The sequence below is a fragment of the Rhagoletis zephyria genome, unplaced genomic scaffold, assembly GCF_001687245.7.
Source record: "Rhagoletis zephyria isolate East Lansing unplaced genomic scaffold, Rhagoletis_zephyria_1.1 Rzeph_scaffold_00153, whole genome shotgun sequence".
In the NCBI taxonomy this organism is placed as follows: Eukaryota; Metazoa; Arthropoda; class Insecta; order Diptera; family Tephritidae; genus Rhagoletis; species Rhagoletis zephyria.
In genome coordinates, this window is record NW_016157237.1 from 27,458 (window position 1) to 44,471 (window position 17,014).

At 35.1% G+C, this 17,014-nt stretch overlaps 3 protein-coding genes across 9 annotated transcripts; 2 read left to right on the forward strand and 1 right to left on the reverse strand.

The window, feature by feature from the left end:
* Nucleotides 1–57: 57 nt before the first annotated feature.
* LOC108353869 (probable phosphomevalonate kinase) lies at nucleotides 58–1,686 on the reverse strand. Of its 3 annotated transcripts, none has more exons than XM_017605076.1 (2): nucleotides 1,520–1,686; nucleotides 58–1,035 (listed from the first exon to the last, which is right to left on the reverse strand). In XM_017605076.1, the coding sequence occupies exon 2, from the start codon at nucleotides 778–780 to the stop codon at nucleotides 226–228; it is 555 nt and encodes a 184-aa protein (XP_017460565.1). In that variant the 5' UTR covers nucleotides 781–1,035; nucleotides 1,520–1,686; the 3' UTR covers nucleotides 58–225. The 3 variants fall into 3 exon arrangements, with proteins under 3 accessions (XP_017460565.1, XP_017460552.1, XP_017460558.1); XM_017605063.1 differs by having other exon boundaries at nucleotides 58–1,050; XM_017605069.1 differs by having other exon boundaries at nucleotides 58–1,064.
* Nucleotides 1,687–3,213: 1,527 nt separating this feature from the next.
* LOC108353892 (transcription factor Adf-1) lies at nucleotides 3,214–8,740 on the forward strand. 5 transcript variants are annotated; one of them, XM_017605093.1, is made up of 6 exons: nucleotides 3,217–3,761; nucleotides 6,428–6,548; nucleotides 6,733–6,914; nucleotides 7,537–7,992; nucleotides 8,400–8,460; nucleotides 8,530–8,740. In XM_017605093.1, the coding sequence occupies exons 1-4, from the start codon at nucleotides 3,599–3,601 to the stop codon at nucleotides 7,836–7,838; spliced, it is 768 nt and encodes a 255-aa protein (XP_017460582.1). In that variant the 5' UTR covers nucleotides 3,217–3,598; the 3' UTR covers nucleotides 7,839–7,992; nucleotides 8,400–8,460; nucleotides 8,530–8,740. The 5 variants fall into 5 exon arrangements, with proteins under 5 accessions (XP_017460604.1, XP_017460597.1, XP_017460582.1 ...); XM_017605100.1 differs by having other exon boundaries at nucleotides 7,537–7,889; XM_017605115.1 differs by having other exon boundaries at nucleotides 3,214–3,761; nucleotides 7,546–8,460.
* An 837-nt stretch (nucleotides 8,741–9,577) lies between these two features.
* On the forward strand, nucleotides 9,578–16,147 carry Hsepi (D-glucuronyl C5-epimerase). The gene is made up of 6 exons (XM_017605127.1): nucleotides 9,578–10,280; nucleotides 10,461–10,970; nucleotides 11,037–11,189; nucleotides 12,276–13,066; nucleotides 14,059–14,273; nucleotides 14,346–16,147. Exons 1-6 carry the CDS (start codon nucleotides 10,059–10,061, stop codon nucleotides 14,495–14,497), a joined length of 2,043 nt encoding a protein of 680 aa, XP_017460616.1. The 5' UTR covers nucleotides 9,578–10,058; the 3' UTR covers nucleotides 14,498–16,147.
* Nucleotides 16,148–17,014: the final 867 nt, after the last annotated feature.

Here is a 17,014-nt window from a genome sequence, read left to right on the forward strand (position 1 = left end):
TTCCGATGTTATGTTGCATCACCTGATTTATTTATATTTTAGTTACAACAAAGGAAATCTGTTTATAATATTCACGCTGCTTTATCAGGTTTTTATTATTGGTAAACGACTATCTACATATGTACATCCATTTTTAATTTAGTTGTATAATCAGTACAGTTAAGTGAATGTTTCAGAGCTAGTTTGATTTATTTACTTTTTTTTGAACTTAACGAATCCTTAAATTTATAGATGACATTTCGTTGTTATAGCTTTGATGCATTCTTCGCCATCTGATTTACAATTGTTCTCCAGCACTAAGTCCCATTGCTGATAATCGTCCAAATCACATTCGGATACAACGTCATCGACGCCGCTTGTAAAAATCCAGCCTCGATCGATGCGTACTGTATTTTTGGTATTAATACGCATTGTATATACAAGTGAGCCATAAGTTTCACGAAAATATTTAATATCTGTCTTGCGTCGTATATCACTAACAATTATAATTTCGGCTTTTGCATCCAACATAGCAGCTCGACAGAAATACCCATAGTCCTCGGCTCTTACAGAATCGCTCCATTCTATCATATCTTTACGAAAGTTTTCTTTATAAGGGCCATCACTCAGTAACTCGTTCAAATTTAGATTGAGTCGTTTTGCCCATTCGCCTTTTATGGGCGTTGAAATGCGAACGATTTGACTACGATCACTGAGTATATTATGAAGTGCGCTGGAAATGTAATCTTTTCCTGATTTTCTTTTGCCGCTAATGAGTAAAATCTTTTTCATCCCGCTCATTTTCAATTCTAAACGTTTGGGATGCTATAACGTCACAATGGATAGTCTTGCCGTAATTACTACGGCACATTTAAGAATTCTATCTACAAATCTGCATACGTAAGTTGTACATAAGTACATACATATAAACAAGACTCATCCAGTTATGGAATTACTTTATATTTATGTAAATTATGTATCGTTTTTACATAAAATTTGCATTTCAAAGACGCGGATCTGCATTGATGCCATATATTTTTTAAGTGTGTAGCAGTTCTCTATTAATGAAATCTGAAATATAGAAACTTTAATATGTACTTACTCAATATAAAAACTTGTTTGCGTTTAAGGTTTAGTAAAAATACTTAAAACATAAATTTCTAAACTAAAAACTGTAATCTACTAACTACTGATATTTTCATTTCCGGATTTTCCAGTGCGGCAACACGCGTAACAAATACTAAAGCCAAACCCAAAATGATACCGATTTTAATTCAAATACTTTACCCCTTTAAAACGGGTACAATACAAAACGTGACAGGCCAGCATCAGCGTCATTATTAGTGGAGGCGGAGTTGACAAATTGATGTTTGAAAAGTTGTTTCTTGCTGCATATAACCCCACACAGGACTAAGATCTTTTAACAATATTCACTTTGCTTTAAACGGTGTCAAACTTTCACTCTTTAGTGAAACTTGTTTCCAACTTTTACCAAAACTGCAGTATGTATATCTAATTGCAAAAAATCCTTTATGATTACCTTTAGTTTTAACAGTTCCTTTTTGATTCATATTAATGACATTTTTCATTTACAAATCTCTAAAACTGAAGATTACTAAACTCGCTAGTACAATTAAAATCCATCTTATCAAAACAAACTCGTCATTTCACAAATGGAAATCAGCTGATAAACACTAGAGGTGGAAAAATATCGACGATACTATCGATATATCAATGGTTTGTGTTTTACAAAAATACTATCGATATTTTAAGGCTCGCTACTATTTCTTAATTGTAAATTTTTAAATTTTATTTAAAAAAAATTGTATAATTAAGTTTTTACAGTATTTGGGTTTTTCCATATATGAAATTAATTTTACAATTCTAATTTATATTTAAATAGAAATAATTGACTTACCTTACTGTAACCACCTCCAACCGGACTCAAACCTGCGATCTCTGCCAGGAAAGCAATTAACTTTGTCTTAACAGCACTTGCAAAATTCAAAATTATTTAAGGAAATTTTTCCGTAATATTAAGGAATACCATTTTCTTGTTTTAAGGAAATGCTTTTTCCTAAATGTAGTTCGTTCTGTGTCAATTTTTCTATAGTTTGAAACCAGTTCTAAACTCGTCATCTGGGATACATATAGATTTCTAAAAATAAATTGGAACAATATCGGCTTAATTATTAATGATCGTCAAACAAAACTGAAGACAAAAACTTTGGGCTAGAGTTTTTAGCAGAAAAATTGTTTGGCAAACAAATAAAACTGTACAAGATAGAGTACATTTAATTTAATATAGACATATTTTAGTAGTTTTTTTTTATAAATTTAATATGATAAATGGTATCGATATATCGATAGTTTTCGTCAATATTATCGGCATATATCGATAGTCAATACCACTCGCGTTGCCAACTTTACAAGAAACTAGTTGTGGAACAGTAAACATAATAGCATTTACCGTTATCTATAGATAACGTTACTTTAACACGTTAAGTGAAATTCATTTCGAGTTTGACAAGTGTTCTTTTCTAATTAACCCTTAATTAAAAAAAAATGTCTTGGAATGCTCGTCGCGCGCTCGCGCTCTGTCTAGCTTCCTAACTCCACGCGGGGTACATAAATAAGACACGGCCAGAACATCGGCGTGTACACATTTGTCGCTACTCTTTTAATCCCCGACCCATGTGGCCACTTATGTAACATTTTTTCGCGGTGGAAAGTATTTTTGTATCTAAGTCAAAGTTGTGCTTTTCTTTCTTAAAGTTAACTATAATAAAGAGCTTTAATATTTATGACAATATACATTATTTAGTCACGGTTAGAACATCGTCGTGTACACATGTGTCGCTACTCGCTTGAGTGCTGACCCCATGCATCTACTACGTAACACTTTTTGGCGGAGGTAAGTTTTTTAATTATTTTTTAAGTTTGAAGTCGAAATAATGTTTTTCTTTTTTTCAATTCAGGATAATAGAGTATTTTAATATTTTTGTTAATAGACACTTCGTTTTTTTTTATTTTGAAAACTTTTTTTCAACACTTATTGGGGTCACTGGGGACCCCATGCGACTAATTTCGTGATTTTCTTTATGCGCCTAATTAAGGGTTAATAGCAGTATCAACAACAAATTCTTCACACTTTTTATCTAAAGCAGCAAAAGTACTTACAAAAAACAGGTGAAAATTCGCTGTCCATAGCAACAGCGATTGTGTGGCATCTCTGCCACGGCGCTGCGACGAATTGCTAGGTCGAAGTTTTCGCTGGCTTTTCGGCCATCGTCATCGCCATCGTCTATCTCTGTCCGCAGTCGTCGTTGGAGTCGTTTGCTTTGCATTTGCGTCGCTTCGCAGCTTGTCGTGTCGGGTAGCTACACAAATAGCAAATATCTACACCTGGAATTGAAAAAAAAGTTGTTCTGCCTCAATTAGAAAAAATTTCACTGCAAGCAGCGACTTTTGACAGCGATAGAAATTAGAGATTTTTGTGCGAAATCCCAGAGCAAAAGCCGTTGGCGGAGTTCTGTGGACGTCTCTGTGGGCAGAAGCAGCATAATAAACGTGCAATTGCAAATCTTCAAATTACAAGCAAAAACAAAAAAAAAACGGAATGGACAAATTGGATACCAATTTGGAACAGCAGTTCGATTTGAATCTTATTGAAGCTGTGAAACTGAACCCGGTCATATACGACCGTTCCCACTATAACTACAAGCATTTTGTAAGGAAGGCGCAGACCTGGAAGCAGATTGCAGAATCACTTGGAGTTCCTGGTATGTATGCGGGATTTCATGTAGTAAGTACATACATATGTACATATGTAACCAGAAACTGCAGTCGAAGCCAAATGGAGCACACAGTCGTCGCCATCATAAAAGTAAAACTATGGAAACTAAAAAACCAACCAACGTTAAAGTATAAATGAAAATCGAGTATTAATTCGAATGTACGATTGTGTGAATGTGCATATCCACAAAAGCGAGCAGGGGCGACGATGCCTGGCCCCTCGGTGCCAAATAGCTAGTATTGAAGTACATATACATATACGGTGCAGAGCAGGGGAGGCGTACTGCGACGAACAAGACAGCGACAGCTATCTCAACAGCACAGTAAGCAGCGAAAAATGTTCATGAGACCTGCGTGGCGATGAGTTAAAATTAAAATACGACCATCATGCCACCACCACACACTGCGCTTTTTGGGTGGCCAGACTGCTGGCTGTATGCCTGGGCAATGGCTTGCAGAAGTTGTTTTTGTAGGTTATTGATAGCAGAGGCGCGCGCGGAGGCAGCTACGTTTGTTACGTCGCCGATGTCGTCGTGTATCTATCACTGTTCCCTTCCCCCCAAAACACAGCTGCAATCTAAACGTTGACGGCATTCACATTTCATAAGTGCTGATGTCGTCGTTGCTGACTGCTTGCGTTAGCTGTACTTTGTTGTTCGGTCGCTTGCTTCTTGTGCTGCAAATGGAAAGCGCGCTTTCGTTCGGTAGCGGTATGAATACCTAGGTGGGAAAGAGATAGCTATATAACTGCCGGTGCGTTGCGAGTGTGAGCACAGTGTGGCAGATGTGTAGCAAATGCTAGAACTGCGTCGTTTGCCAACGACAATTCAGCATTACGAAGCAGGGAGGGATCGCAAACTACAAAGCAGCACTGTAAAGACGGACAGTGGCAGCGACAATTGTGTGTACGCGGTGTACGTTGGCGACGTTCTGCAGTTTACCTTGTCTCATTTCCACTACCGTCTACATAGTCTCATTCGATTCTAATTCGATTTGATTTCTGTTTTTGAGTGCTTCGCGACGTTTTTCGTTTCAGTCATGTGGTTGTTTCGTTTTCATTTACGTTTGTTTACATAGCACTAATTCATTGAATAAAACATTTTGTTGGTCTTCGCCATTTGGAATCAGATGTGTAAACTATGTCATGCCGTCAACAGGTGAAATGGGAATTTTAAATTTTTATACCCGAGCGCACTTGTGCACAAGGGTATTAAACCTTTGTTCACAAAGCAGTTGTTTGTAACAGGCAAAGCGAATCGAGGTAGATACATACGTCGCCTGTTATATATTTTGAAATAAGGCCTTTCGATTGGTGTTATCAGTTTTTAGATATCTCCTTTAGTTTCTAAGATATTGACTAAAATTTTTTCGATAATTTAGTAAAAATTTAGCTAGTGATGCAGTCATATTAAAATAATCAATGTCTTAAAAATGGCGTTCTCCATTTTTGGATTTCTCCTTTATTTTCCGAGATATTGATTAAAAAGTGTCGTTAATTTAGTAAAAAATTTTGACCACATTTTGTCATATGTGGCTGCCAAATTGTGGACAAATGACGCTTACGACAAAATTTCGCGAAAGAAAACCCTTCATAAACTCAAAACTAATTAACAATAAACATTCAAAATTAATTAATTTAAGAATTTTGTGAATTAGTAACATTTTCAGAGACTTTGAGGTAAATCTATCTTCGCGTTTTAGAGAAATTGCATTCCAAATTTCAAACGCGATTTCCCACATCCTGCCGAAATTAACATACATACCTACGACAATCTTTCACCCAGGCGACGATATAGACATATGTATACATAAATGATCAGAGTGAAATCAGAAATCGATTAAGGGGTGACTGCGGCCGTCTGTGCACACTAGGAATGTAAATCCCGGGATCCCGGTCTTTTTAAGGTCCCGAAAATACCGGGATTCTTGGCAAATAATCCCGGGATTTGTTATTTGCACTGATGGCAATAATAGAAACTCCTTTTCTTGGCCAGTATTGGCTATATTTCTTTTCTGCGATATTTTTAGACCAAAAATAAGAATATTATAAATTTTTGGAAAATGGGCGTGGCACCTCCCACTTATTATCACATATAAGTATCTCGCTAACCGTTCTACCAATTTGTTCCAAACTCGGTGTGGTTATTGTGCTTGCCACATAAGAGCAAAACGTTGAAAATTATTGAAATCGGACTAAAATTACGGCCACTTTTCATATAACGGTAAATTTCAGAAATGCTTAATACTTCGATATTTCGAAATTGATACTAACAAAAATCCCTTGAATAGAACTAACATTATTTGAAATTTTGTAAAATGGGCGTGATAACGCCCACATATTACTATATAATTTTATCTCATTATGTCTAAATGAACGTTCTCTCGAAGATGTTAAAAATAGGGGTAAAACTACCCCTTCTTACCATGTAGTGGTAGTTTTCGGAAAGGTGAAAAACATATTTAATACTTGCGCCGGGTATTTAATGTTCGGCTCCGCCCGAACTTAGGGTTTCTTGTTTGTTTTTGTTAGTTTTTATTTGTTATTTATATAGTTAAGCGGATAATTAAATATAACTATATAAGTTAGTGTAATTAAAAACCTATGCGTTTCCAATTTGGTAGTTGTACTACCTAACTGATTATATTTTTTCAGAACAAAAATGCACTAAACGTTGGAAGAGTTTGCGCGATAAATTTGCGCGGGAAATGAAATTGTGCCAGGAATCGCGTTGGCGTTACTTTAAGCAAATGCAGTTCTTAGTCGATTCGATAAGGTAAAAAAATTATAAATGCATACATGTGTAAGTATGTATGTACATACATATCGCCCATTTACTTCAGTAGTTACTCGAGTCTTGCTTTTTTAAGTTATGACACTATTGAAATAAATGAGCGATATGTATGTACATATAGTTCAAGATTCGCATCCAAACAGAGTTAAACAGTTTTTGTTTTTAGACAATATCGCGAATCGCTTTTGGGTAAATGTAATACTGTACAGCAGAATACCAATCAAGTAACACAAGTTGATCCAAATCAACAACAACAGCAGCCTCAGCAACAGGCTGTCGTAGATATATTTGCACAGCCCTTCAACGGCAGTGCTACCACATCGGCTCAAGCGCTTGCTCATCCGCATGGTAAGCCCAACTTTCTTTTTGATATTACATATATAAGCTATGTTTAGCTAAAACTAAACTAAAACTGCACAATCCAACTGCAAGCAAATGTTACGGTTATGGTGGTCCTTTTCCAAAAACTATAAAAATTCTTCACAAAGTTATCGGCAAAACCCAAGTTAAAAGTTTTTTCTAGAGATTCGAATTAGAAAGTTTTCATTTTAGGTGAAACCATGCAGATATTTTTTAATTTTTGTTAAAAGTTTGATCCGAAGCCTGAGATCTATCACATTTTTTTCTAAATCTACCACATTTTTTCTAAATCTACCACATTTTTTTCCAGATTCTACCACACAGAATTTTTATTGAGTCCGATCACTGCTGTGTACGTACATATACGAAATGCGACGCTTGCTTTGCTCGCGAGCAAAAATTGCCCAAATTGTTATTTCATAGACAAAACGAAATAAATACAATTCAAAATTCAAATCTCAGCTCCGATTATGTACACCCAAATCACCTTAGACTTTACTTCAGTCTATCTCACTTGATTGCTTCGTTTGCTTGCAGCTTGCAAATGCATACTTATTTTGCATTTTTATTATTGTTTTGTATCACACTATATACTCAAGTTCACATTTAGAAATTGCAGTTACAGGCGACACTCAATTAACCGCCGCCGGTAAAGATCAAAAACCATATTTCTATGAGCCACCACTGAAGCGCGAGCGTACCGAGGAAGAAAATCACGACAATATGCTAAACACAATCAAGATTTTCCAAAATTCGATGTCGCAGGCAGTTAGTGCTGAGGATCAATCGTTTGGCATGGTCGTCACTGACATGCTTAACACCTTGGGTGTGCGACAGAAGGCTGAAGCAAAGGTGCACATCATCAAATACCTTACGGATATGCAATTGCTGGCACAGCATAACAAATATTAGATGGAGTAACGCGTGGCGATATGCATATTTAATGTGTTTGTAGAAGTTTTGGTAATAGTCATCATACTACATATTTACGCATAGAATAAAGGGATTGTGTTAATTTTCAGTTAAATGCCGTGTCGAAAAAAAATATTACGTTACAAAATAAATTGTAATTAAATACTTTTCACCAAAATATTAACTTAAATTTAAACACTTTTACATTGCTATTACAATTTTCAAGTGATGAACTATTTATATGCAATGTACATATCGTTACCTTGATACAGAAGAGCCCTATTTAAATATTGTGTCTACAGAGTATTACAATACTTTATAAAAACTAAAGTACTTAAGTTCGGAATTTATTTTTTTAGTAGATATCTGGTTGTTTTTAAATCTCATTGGGCCTTTTGTAAGTTATCTATCAACCTTTGTACAAAGCTGAATTTTGAAAGAAAATTAGTTAGGGGCTTTTTATATTAAGGTAATGGTATACAAATTTAATTTTTTTTCTGTTCGAAAAAACTAAATTTAGTTTATATGTCATGTGCTTGTTTTGAACAATTTTATTTGCAGAAATAGCTACACATGCGTTCATGCTTAATTTAAAATACCATATTTCGATATACGTGCATAGGTAAAGTACATATTCCCCATATATTTACCAGAATGAAAGTCTATATAATTAATTTTGTTTTGATTTCAGTTGTAACAGGGAAGAATATAAATAAGTGGAATAATTGCCGATGGCACTTCTTCAATCTTAATTGGATTTATTGTATTTACCTATTAGAAATTATTCGCGTATAAGAGCTTAATGTAATACATACTTATGTATATACATACATACTATAATATGAAACATGTATACATGTGAATTTATAAATGAAAAAATAAATAAAATATAAGTAATTTTACAAATTCTCATTTGGTTGTTGGTGACTACGTCAGGATAGGAAGGAGTGTAATACATTGTGGAACGAGTTTCCCTCATATTGTCAAATTTGGTTTGGAGAGAAACGGAAAATCATTTACAATTTTGCGACTTTTTACCTATAACCAGAGTAAGTGCGATATTTGTGTTATTACATTGTGTGTTACATTAGGTATGTCGGAAAACATTTCGAATCGCTTGTAAGCAAAACTTACACACACACGTGACGCTTAAGTTTCCAAGCTTTACTCCACTGCGATTTTTTGTAAATCCCTTAACTTTAATAATAATATTATTGGAAATTTTTTTCACGCAGTATCTTCCATATAAAAAGTTTTATTTGAAAATACTTTATATGGAAAAAATGCAAAACACCTTCAACAAAAAAAAAATTTCAAAAATCAACGCGATTTTTGACCTACTCCGAACTTGCATTCTTTTAATAGAATTTAATGGGCTGCAAAACTGCGTACTCAAAAAAATTCTAAAAAATCTGATTAAAAAGTTTAAAATTTTGATGAAAATTTGCTGAATTTTCGCGAGTTTTGCACAAAGTTTAGGAATTATATTTTTATGTTTTTTGTTGTATTGTAGAAAAAATGCATGTTTTGATTTGTGTGCTAGTTTCGATAAATTTCACGGTACCGATTTGTTCATAATTCGCATGGCAATTGGATCTGGATTACCTACAAATGAGGTAATTCGCTCTCAAAATTTTGTACGGCGAATTACGTAATTCGAAGGGTAATTGGAGTGCGGATTACGAATGAGAGAGCGAACTACGTAATTGAGGTGGCGTGGGAAAGCCGTATTAAACGAACCAGCTCGCGGGTTTAAACCACATGCATGCACTGAAAAGCTGGCGCTCAATATGTTAATTATTCCCAAAGGAATACAAATGACCGACAAATTAGAAATTTGGCATCCCTATGCTGAATGTTTACAAACACACGTCATTTAGACCTGTCAAAATCATATGTTTTCGGGTAAAACTAACAAAAACCTGTAAAAATTTCGCTCGCAGACGAAGTAAATAAAAAATTAGTGAAATAATTAAAAATGAAAATAAATCAGCTATAAAACCGAAAACGGTCATATATGAACACCCGATTCAATTATGCACATTGACCATATTAGCTCAACGGCAGCAATCATAAAAGCCGGAATATGGAAGTCGTGAGTTTATAGTTGATATGTTTAACGCCTACGCACGAAAAATATTCATCTATATAACTGCAATTACAATCTATGCGAATTTCGGATAGTTAAAAATACGATTGCAAATATTGGCGTACAATCCGATGTTCACAAACTATACAAACGCTGGGACAGCAGCGAAAGGTCCTACGCCTACGGTGACCTGCGTAGATACAAAGAGCTGTAATAGTATCAATAAGATTATAACTACTGTCAACACCGCTAAGCACAGCATAAACCACAGAGGTGGAAGTATCAACCGTTTCATTGTAAAACGAAGTAGCACTAGCGGTACCGAACATAAATCCCGCAAATTCAACGCCAAGGTAAGTGCAAACGTACATACAGATATTCCTATTTGAAATCGAAACCCACATTATCTGAAGCCCCATCCGTAGGTTTTGTGTGCCATTTGAAAAAGTTATTTAAAAGTTGTATTCATAAATAAGCATGGTGTTATCACTTTTTCATATATGATATGAGTTCATATTTTTGTACCTTTACAGCGTGAACAACTCTTTTTCCTAATCATAATGCGTTTAAACCTGAAGAATTTCCTTTACGCACTCATAGCATTTGTAGTATTCACCGGTGCAGTACTATATTTCTTCTTTCCGGATTTCTTATTTCCACACAATTTTGTGCAACATTGGGATCGCCGATTGAAAAAAGGCAATAGTTTGGGTTCAAATACGATTGATGACAATCAATCTTTACTTTCCACACCGCTACAGAATATTGAGTGCTGGATAAATCAGGAATATTCGATACCTTGCAAACACAGTGCAGAAAATAATGAAGTATACGTGCCATTTTCGTTTTTACGCAGTTATTTTGACATTAATGGTGGCATGCTTGCGGTCACCAGCAGTAGCATCAATGATAAAAGCGTTAATGGAGATGATAATATAGTGCCACGATTTGCGTGGGTGCATAGCAATGCAAAAATTAATGTACCCAAAGGCAAATACGATTCACGTGGACGCTTTGCTTATTTTGAAAACTACAATGTGGAGGTAAATTCAATATTCAAGACGAGCTTGTAGAAATTTTTATTATTATATTTCATTTCACTTATATAGGTGCGTGATCGCGTAAAGTGCATAAGCGCCGCCGAAGGCGTGCCTATAAGTACACAGTGGGAAAAAAGTGGGTACTTTTACCCGACACAAATTGCTCAGTTTGCTTTAGCACATTATAGCAAAAACTTGTCTGAACCACCGCCGAAAATCAAGGTAATCTTTTATTACAAACATATGAATGTTTTAATTGCTTTTACAATAAACTATACCTTTTCGATTAATTAATAATACCTAACAATTAATTCGTCATTTAAAGTACAAAACCGCTATTAAAAACATATGAATGTTTTAATTGCTTTTACAATAAATTATACCTTTTCGATTAATTAATAATACCTAACAATTATTTCGTAGTTTAAAGTAAAAACCGCGTATCGTCGTTCTGCAAAACAGCGTAACTGTTATTTTTACCAAAAGTTGGGTTTGCTCTTGGCTCAATCCTTATCTATTCGTCCTGAAATATACTAGCCAGAAATGTGATTGCTTTATAAAGAAGAGAACCATTTTTTACCTTCCTTTTATTAGCTTGGGATGTAACTATGTAATATTGATGCGCCCAAAAGATGCAGCGATTTCTACTCTCAAGTTACATAATACCTGATGACAGTACGAATGGCAATTATAACAGGGAGGTTTTATTTTTTTAAACTATAGTTTTATATAAATGAGTGTTTTTACTTTAGAGGCATTTCATGACACCGCGGCCACCTCTGTGCGCGACCTCTAAGGATTTGGATAAAAGTTGAAGAGATTGAAGGTCTAGGTGCATGAATATACGTGTAGCATATTTTGCCGATATGACGTAGGGTTGTCTATTTATTTACACGGGACTTAAATTTTAAGAAAACGTCATACATACCTTTCTTAAAAGTGCTGTATCTTTGAAGCCTTTTAACGCAACTTATGGAAAAAAAATGTATTTCTTCCGTTAAAAGGTTTCCAAGATACAGCACTTTAAAGAAAGGTAGGTGTGACGTTAGCTTAAAATTTAAGTCCCGTGTAAATAGACAACCCTACGTCATATCGACAAAATATGCTACACGTATATTCATGTAACCTAGACCTACAATCTCTTCAACTTTCATCCAAATCCTTAGAGGTCGCGCACAGAGGTGACCGCGGTGACATGAAATGCCTCTTTCTATAAAATAATTTATGCAACCTCACATACGCGGTTTTGTACTTTAAACGATGATTTGCTTGTGTATTGAGCATGAAGAACTATCGTCTGTTTCACAGGTGTTGGAAGATGCCGATACTAATAAATCAAATTGGTATACGCCCAAGTCCAGTAATATTTCTCGCATTTGGCATCCGAAATTTAATACATCTGTCATCCAATATGAAACTGCCATTGGATATGACAGTGCTGTGCGCTTAGACATCAACCAAACACTTGAGCTGGTGCTAAGTGTTGATATTTTGCTGGTCACTAACAGCAGTAGTCTTATGGTGACATTACAGTCTCGTGAAACTAAGCAGAATTACCTACTGCACTACATTCCCGCAGATTTGCGGCTAAGCACGCAAGATCAAAATATATACTATGGCATGGGTACTAGTGCTGTGAATAGATGGCGTCATATAACGCGGGACCTGTTTATAGATGTACAGAAAGGCGTCATGAGTGGCAGTGACAAAAAATCGCCATTAAAAATACGACGAAATGAATTGCGAGTCACATCGGTGGCGTTTCTGGGTGTTGGTTTCTTCGATAACATAACGTTCTCAACATATGATCACTTGGCGCATTTTTACGATGCCGCCGAGTGGTTTATCCACAATCAGGATTTAAAAACTGGTGGTTGGCCAAATCCAGTGAGGCGCAGTTTAAACGGCTTCACTGAACTTAAAGCAGGTTGGCTCTCGGCTATGGGACAGGGCCACGCGATTTCCGTACTGGCGAGAGCCTACTTCCACTCCGGAGGAGACAAGCGCTACTTGAAAGCAGCGGCGTTGGGCCTAAAACCATTCCGTGTATATTCAAAGGATGGTGGCGTATTAGCGCAATTTATGGACAAGTATTTCTGGTGAGTAAATTTAGTAAAGGACGGGTGGGTGCTATGTATTTAAACATTTATTTATTTAATTAATTAATTTATTTAATATCGTAAAGTTGTATATGGTACAGACATTATGAAAAATTACAGGCTATATATTTTAGTTACAAAATGAAAACGTTAGGCTATTCTAAATTTTTACACAATAAATAGATTTTCAATCTATTGCTGATAATTGATTTTGATTCCGACAAGTCAAGATCCAAAAATTTCGAGAAACAGTTGTACTCATTCAAAGCCCTAACAATGGGGGCATTTGCATTGTAAACCGTTTTATTTAAACCAATACGAAAAGTATCTAAAGCGACGAAGGTTTCTACTCGGCACAGTGAAATCTATCAACCCAAGCAGGGACGAGCAGTCGACTTTACGCGAGACGATGTCGAGAAGACATAGACAGTAGTGAGCGTCGATTATTTAATGTTAATAAGTTAATAAATTGGCAATGCGACTCGTATGGTGGAATCGGTTCAGAAAAATGTGGGTTGTGCAGAGCAAAGTGTAGGAATATTTTTTGCACTCTCTCCAGACGATTGATGTGAATAGCGTGATACGGTCTGCAGATAAACGCAGGGTATTCCAGTTTAGACCGTACAAAGGCAGTGAACAAAGTCTTAAGTGTGTACGGGTCCGAAAATTGCGAATAGTGTCGCCTAACAAAAGCTAGCATAGAAAGAGAGTTTGAGATGGTGTAATTTATATGCGCATTAAAATTAAACTTGGAATCAAAAAACACTCCCAGGTATTTAATCACTTCAACCGATTCGAGAAAGGTGTTAGCTGAATGGTACGAAGTGCACAGAGGTTTAGGCAGTTTAGAGAACGTAGCTTTGTGGCATTTAATGATGTTAAGGAAGAGATGATTCATTGCACACCAATTACAGAGCTTATCGAGTTCTGATTGAAGATTGAATTGGATAACGCATTTTTTAAATGTATTCTTTAACTTTACATTTTAACAGGTACGAAGAATATCCAACAACGCCGCCATCTTTCGTTTTGAATGGTTTTATTTACTCTCTTTTGGGACTATTTGATTTAAATTCTACTGCGCCATCAAACATTGGACGCGAGGCTGGAAAGCTTTTTAATCAAGGCATGTATTCATTGAAAAAAATGTTACTGTTGTATGACACGGGCTCTGGTACGAGTTATGATTTGCGTCATCTAAGTTTAGGTTTGTAGATATAGATGCAAAATAAGATAGTGCGTTTTTTGAATAATTTGAATGCACGTTCTCGTATTGCAGGCACTGCTCCGAATTTGGCACGAGACGATTACCATGCGACGCACGTTAGCCAGTTACTGTTACTATCTACAATCGATAGTGATCCACTATTAATGGAAACAGCTGAGCGATGGAAGGGCTATATGTTTGGTAAACGAGCCAAGCACAATTGAGGGCGAGATAGGCGTAAGCGCCACAAACATGTAGCCTATAAAACCTTAGGTCGAGGCCACGCAATGAGCGGCAAAGCGACGAGCGGCTGAGCGACGCCATACAAAAATGCCGCTCAGCGGCTCAGAAATGCCGCTCAGTGCGTGGCCACTTCAATAGTATTTCATATGTTTTAATTTTAAGCTGCTCAGCCACTCAGCCAGTCGCCGCCTTGCCGCTCATTGTGTGGCCTCGGCCTTAGAGTGATATTTGATCCTTACTTTTGCAAAATAAGTATTCTTTTTACTTACTTTTATATACAATTTTTTATACATATTATCTTTTATTTTTATTTATTCTTATTGCCTATGTAAAGAGGAGAATCTTTGTGAATTAGTTTGTTTTTCTTTGTACTGTAATAAAATTATTGAAATTGTCTATGCAGATGGAACATCCCTCCGAGTAGTGCGAATACTCGGTCTAATACTAAAAGTGTGTATTGTACCTAGTACTAAACCTATTTCCATGGGAAAGTCAGAACTATAAGCTGATAATAAGTAACTACATGCACGTTTTTACGCAGCTAGTAAAATAGAAATGTTACTTTGAAAGAAAGTAAAAGTTTTGTATTTTGCTTGGCAAAATCGGTTTTTCATTTGATGTATTTTTCGCAATATTGTAGATAGTACTTACATCTTTATATATTAGGATTCTTGCCAATATATTTAATTTAAAATTTTAATAAAAAAAATGTGTATTACTTCGCGAACTTTACCCATCTGTATTTCTAATATAAGCTTGTTTTTTCTGCGTGAATATTTTGTGTAATATTTTTACTCTATAGTATTTATTATTTTATTAAAATTAAAAATATTTTTTTTAAGTTTATATGAACTAAAGATTTAGGGAAAACAAATCATACTTAATGTGTTTTTACTTTTATAATTATTTATGTAAGTTATGACATTTTAGAAATAGATAAAAAATACGCATTGTTAAAAAATTTAATGTAAAAAATAAATCGAGTTAGTAGTAATATTAGAGCTTAAACCTTGCATTTCACACCTATCTAAAAAACGCATCAACATTAATACTCACATATTGTTTTCCTTTATTGTAGTCTGTTAAATCTTCAATAATCTAATCCACATGGAACGATACAATAACTAATTTAGGCACTGTAGTGTTGAAACTAACAAGAGGAATCAACTAATGTAGAATAAAACGAAATACTTAAATAAATGTATAAATAATGTAGTAGAGATTACAACTGCCAAACTGTGAACAGACATTTATTTTTCTCAAGGTTCGTATACTTTGGGAGAAAATTTGAAATAAAAGCGTCACATAAAATGCAGTATGCATGAATATTTATTTAATTGGTTGATTACGGATAAACCTCAATATCGCCACTGAAATATAAATCTATAATAAAAAGCTTTCTCGCTTTATTTTCATAACATTCAGCTATCTTATAAAAATTTTTGAACTCAAATTTTCAAATAAGATAGTGTTAAATGTTTCTTCTCGCTCCAATTACCTCACCTAGTATAATTATCACCATGGGCTTATATTCAATACAACCTATCTGCAATTCTCACAAACGCTAGGTGCGCATGTTAGCACCCGTCTGGGATTTAACTGTCGCATTAATTTTGCCTTTAAGTTTTCAATTCAATAGCAAATCGAGGGCTTATATTCAATACCCTCTATCTGCAATTTTCACAAAAACTACTTTGTGGTGTTATAACCCATCTGGGACTTACTGTCATCACGGATGTTAATTCTGACTTTGCAATATAATAGTAAATGCTTCTGTCAAGAGTTATACAAGATTAGCATTAATATCACCGATAACAGTTAAATCTTAGGTGGATTTTTATATCAGAATCTCATTCTTGTGAAAAACAGATAGACGGTATTGAATAAAGCCCTCGAAATACTTCTAACAAGCAAACATTAACATCACCGATGACAGTTAAGTCTTAGATGGATTTTCATATCATAATCTGATGTTTCAGAACATTGCATATATTGAATATAAGCCATCGATATTATGAATAGCAATTATAGTTTGCTATGTAGTCTACGGTAATCGAATTTTGAGCCGCCAACTATCAAGACTTTAGTGTAAAAAGCTGCAGATACAGTTGAAAAAATAAAAAAAATTTCTGAATAAAATTTTTCTATCGCAACCAAAAAAATGCAGTTGCCAATATTGCAACCCAGTCGTTAATTGCCATCTGTAATACCACTTCAACCACTGGCAACGCAACTGAAAACCGGTTGCCGTCCGACCCAAAACGTTGCAACAGAACTGCCTTCGTTTTTTATATCATGAATAACAAGTATTTATTATATTAATAATATTACGCAGCGCTAGCAGCAGAGACTGTATGGTGAATGAGGACTAGAGTAGATACGAAGAAGCAGATCAGAGAATTACTAAATTTTGGATACTGGATGACTGTTGATACACAAAACAGGGAATGTCTAAGATACCAAAATTCAATAGATGTGCGTTAGTAATTACGGTTTGT

Bases quoted from the DNA above. Each gene is read 5' to 3' on its own strand.
- LOC108353869 (XM_017605076.1), bottom strand. From the start codon at position 780: ATGAGCGGGATGAAAAAGATTTTACTCATTAGCGGCAAAAGAAAATCA.
- Hsepi (XM_017605127.1), top strand. From the start codon at position 10,059: ATGTTCACAAACTATACAAACGCTGGGACAGCAGCGAAAGGTCCTACG. The intron at 13,067-14,058 runs GTGAGTAAATTT...ACATTTTAACAG, and splicing joins TTTATGGACAAGTATTTCTG to GTACGAAGAATATCCAACAA. The intron at 14,274-14,345 runs GTTTGTAGATAT...CTCGTATTGCAG, and splicing joins TTTGCGTCATCTAAGTTTAG to GCACTGCTCCGAATTTGGCA.
- LOC108353892 (XM_017605108.1), top strand. From the start codon at position 3,599: ATGGACAAATTGGATACCAATTTGGAACAGCAGTTCGATTTGAATCTT. The intron at 6,549-6,732 runs GTAAAAAAATTA...TTTTGTTTTTAG, and splicing joins TTCTTAGTCGATTCGATAAG to ACAATATCGCGAATCGCTTT. The intron at 6,915-7,536 runs GTAAGCCCAACT...GTTCACATTTAG, and splicing joins AGCGCTTGCTCATCCGCATG to AAATTGCAGTTACAGGCGAC.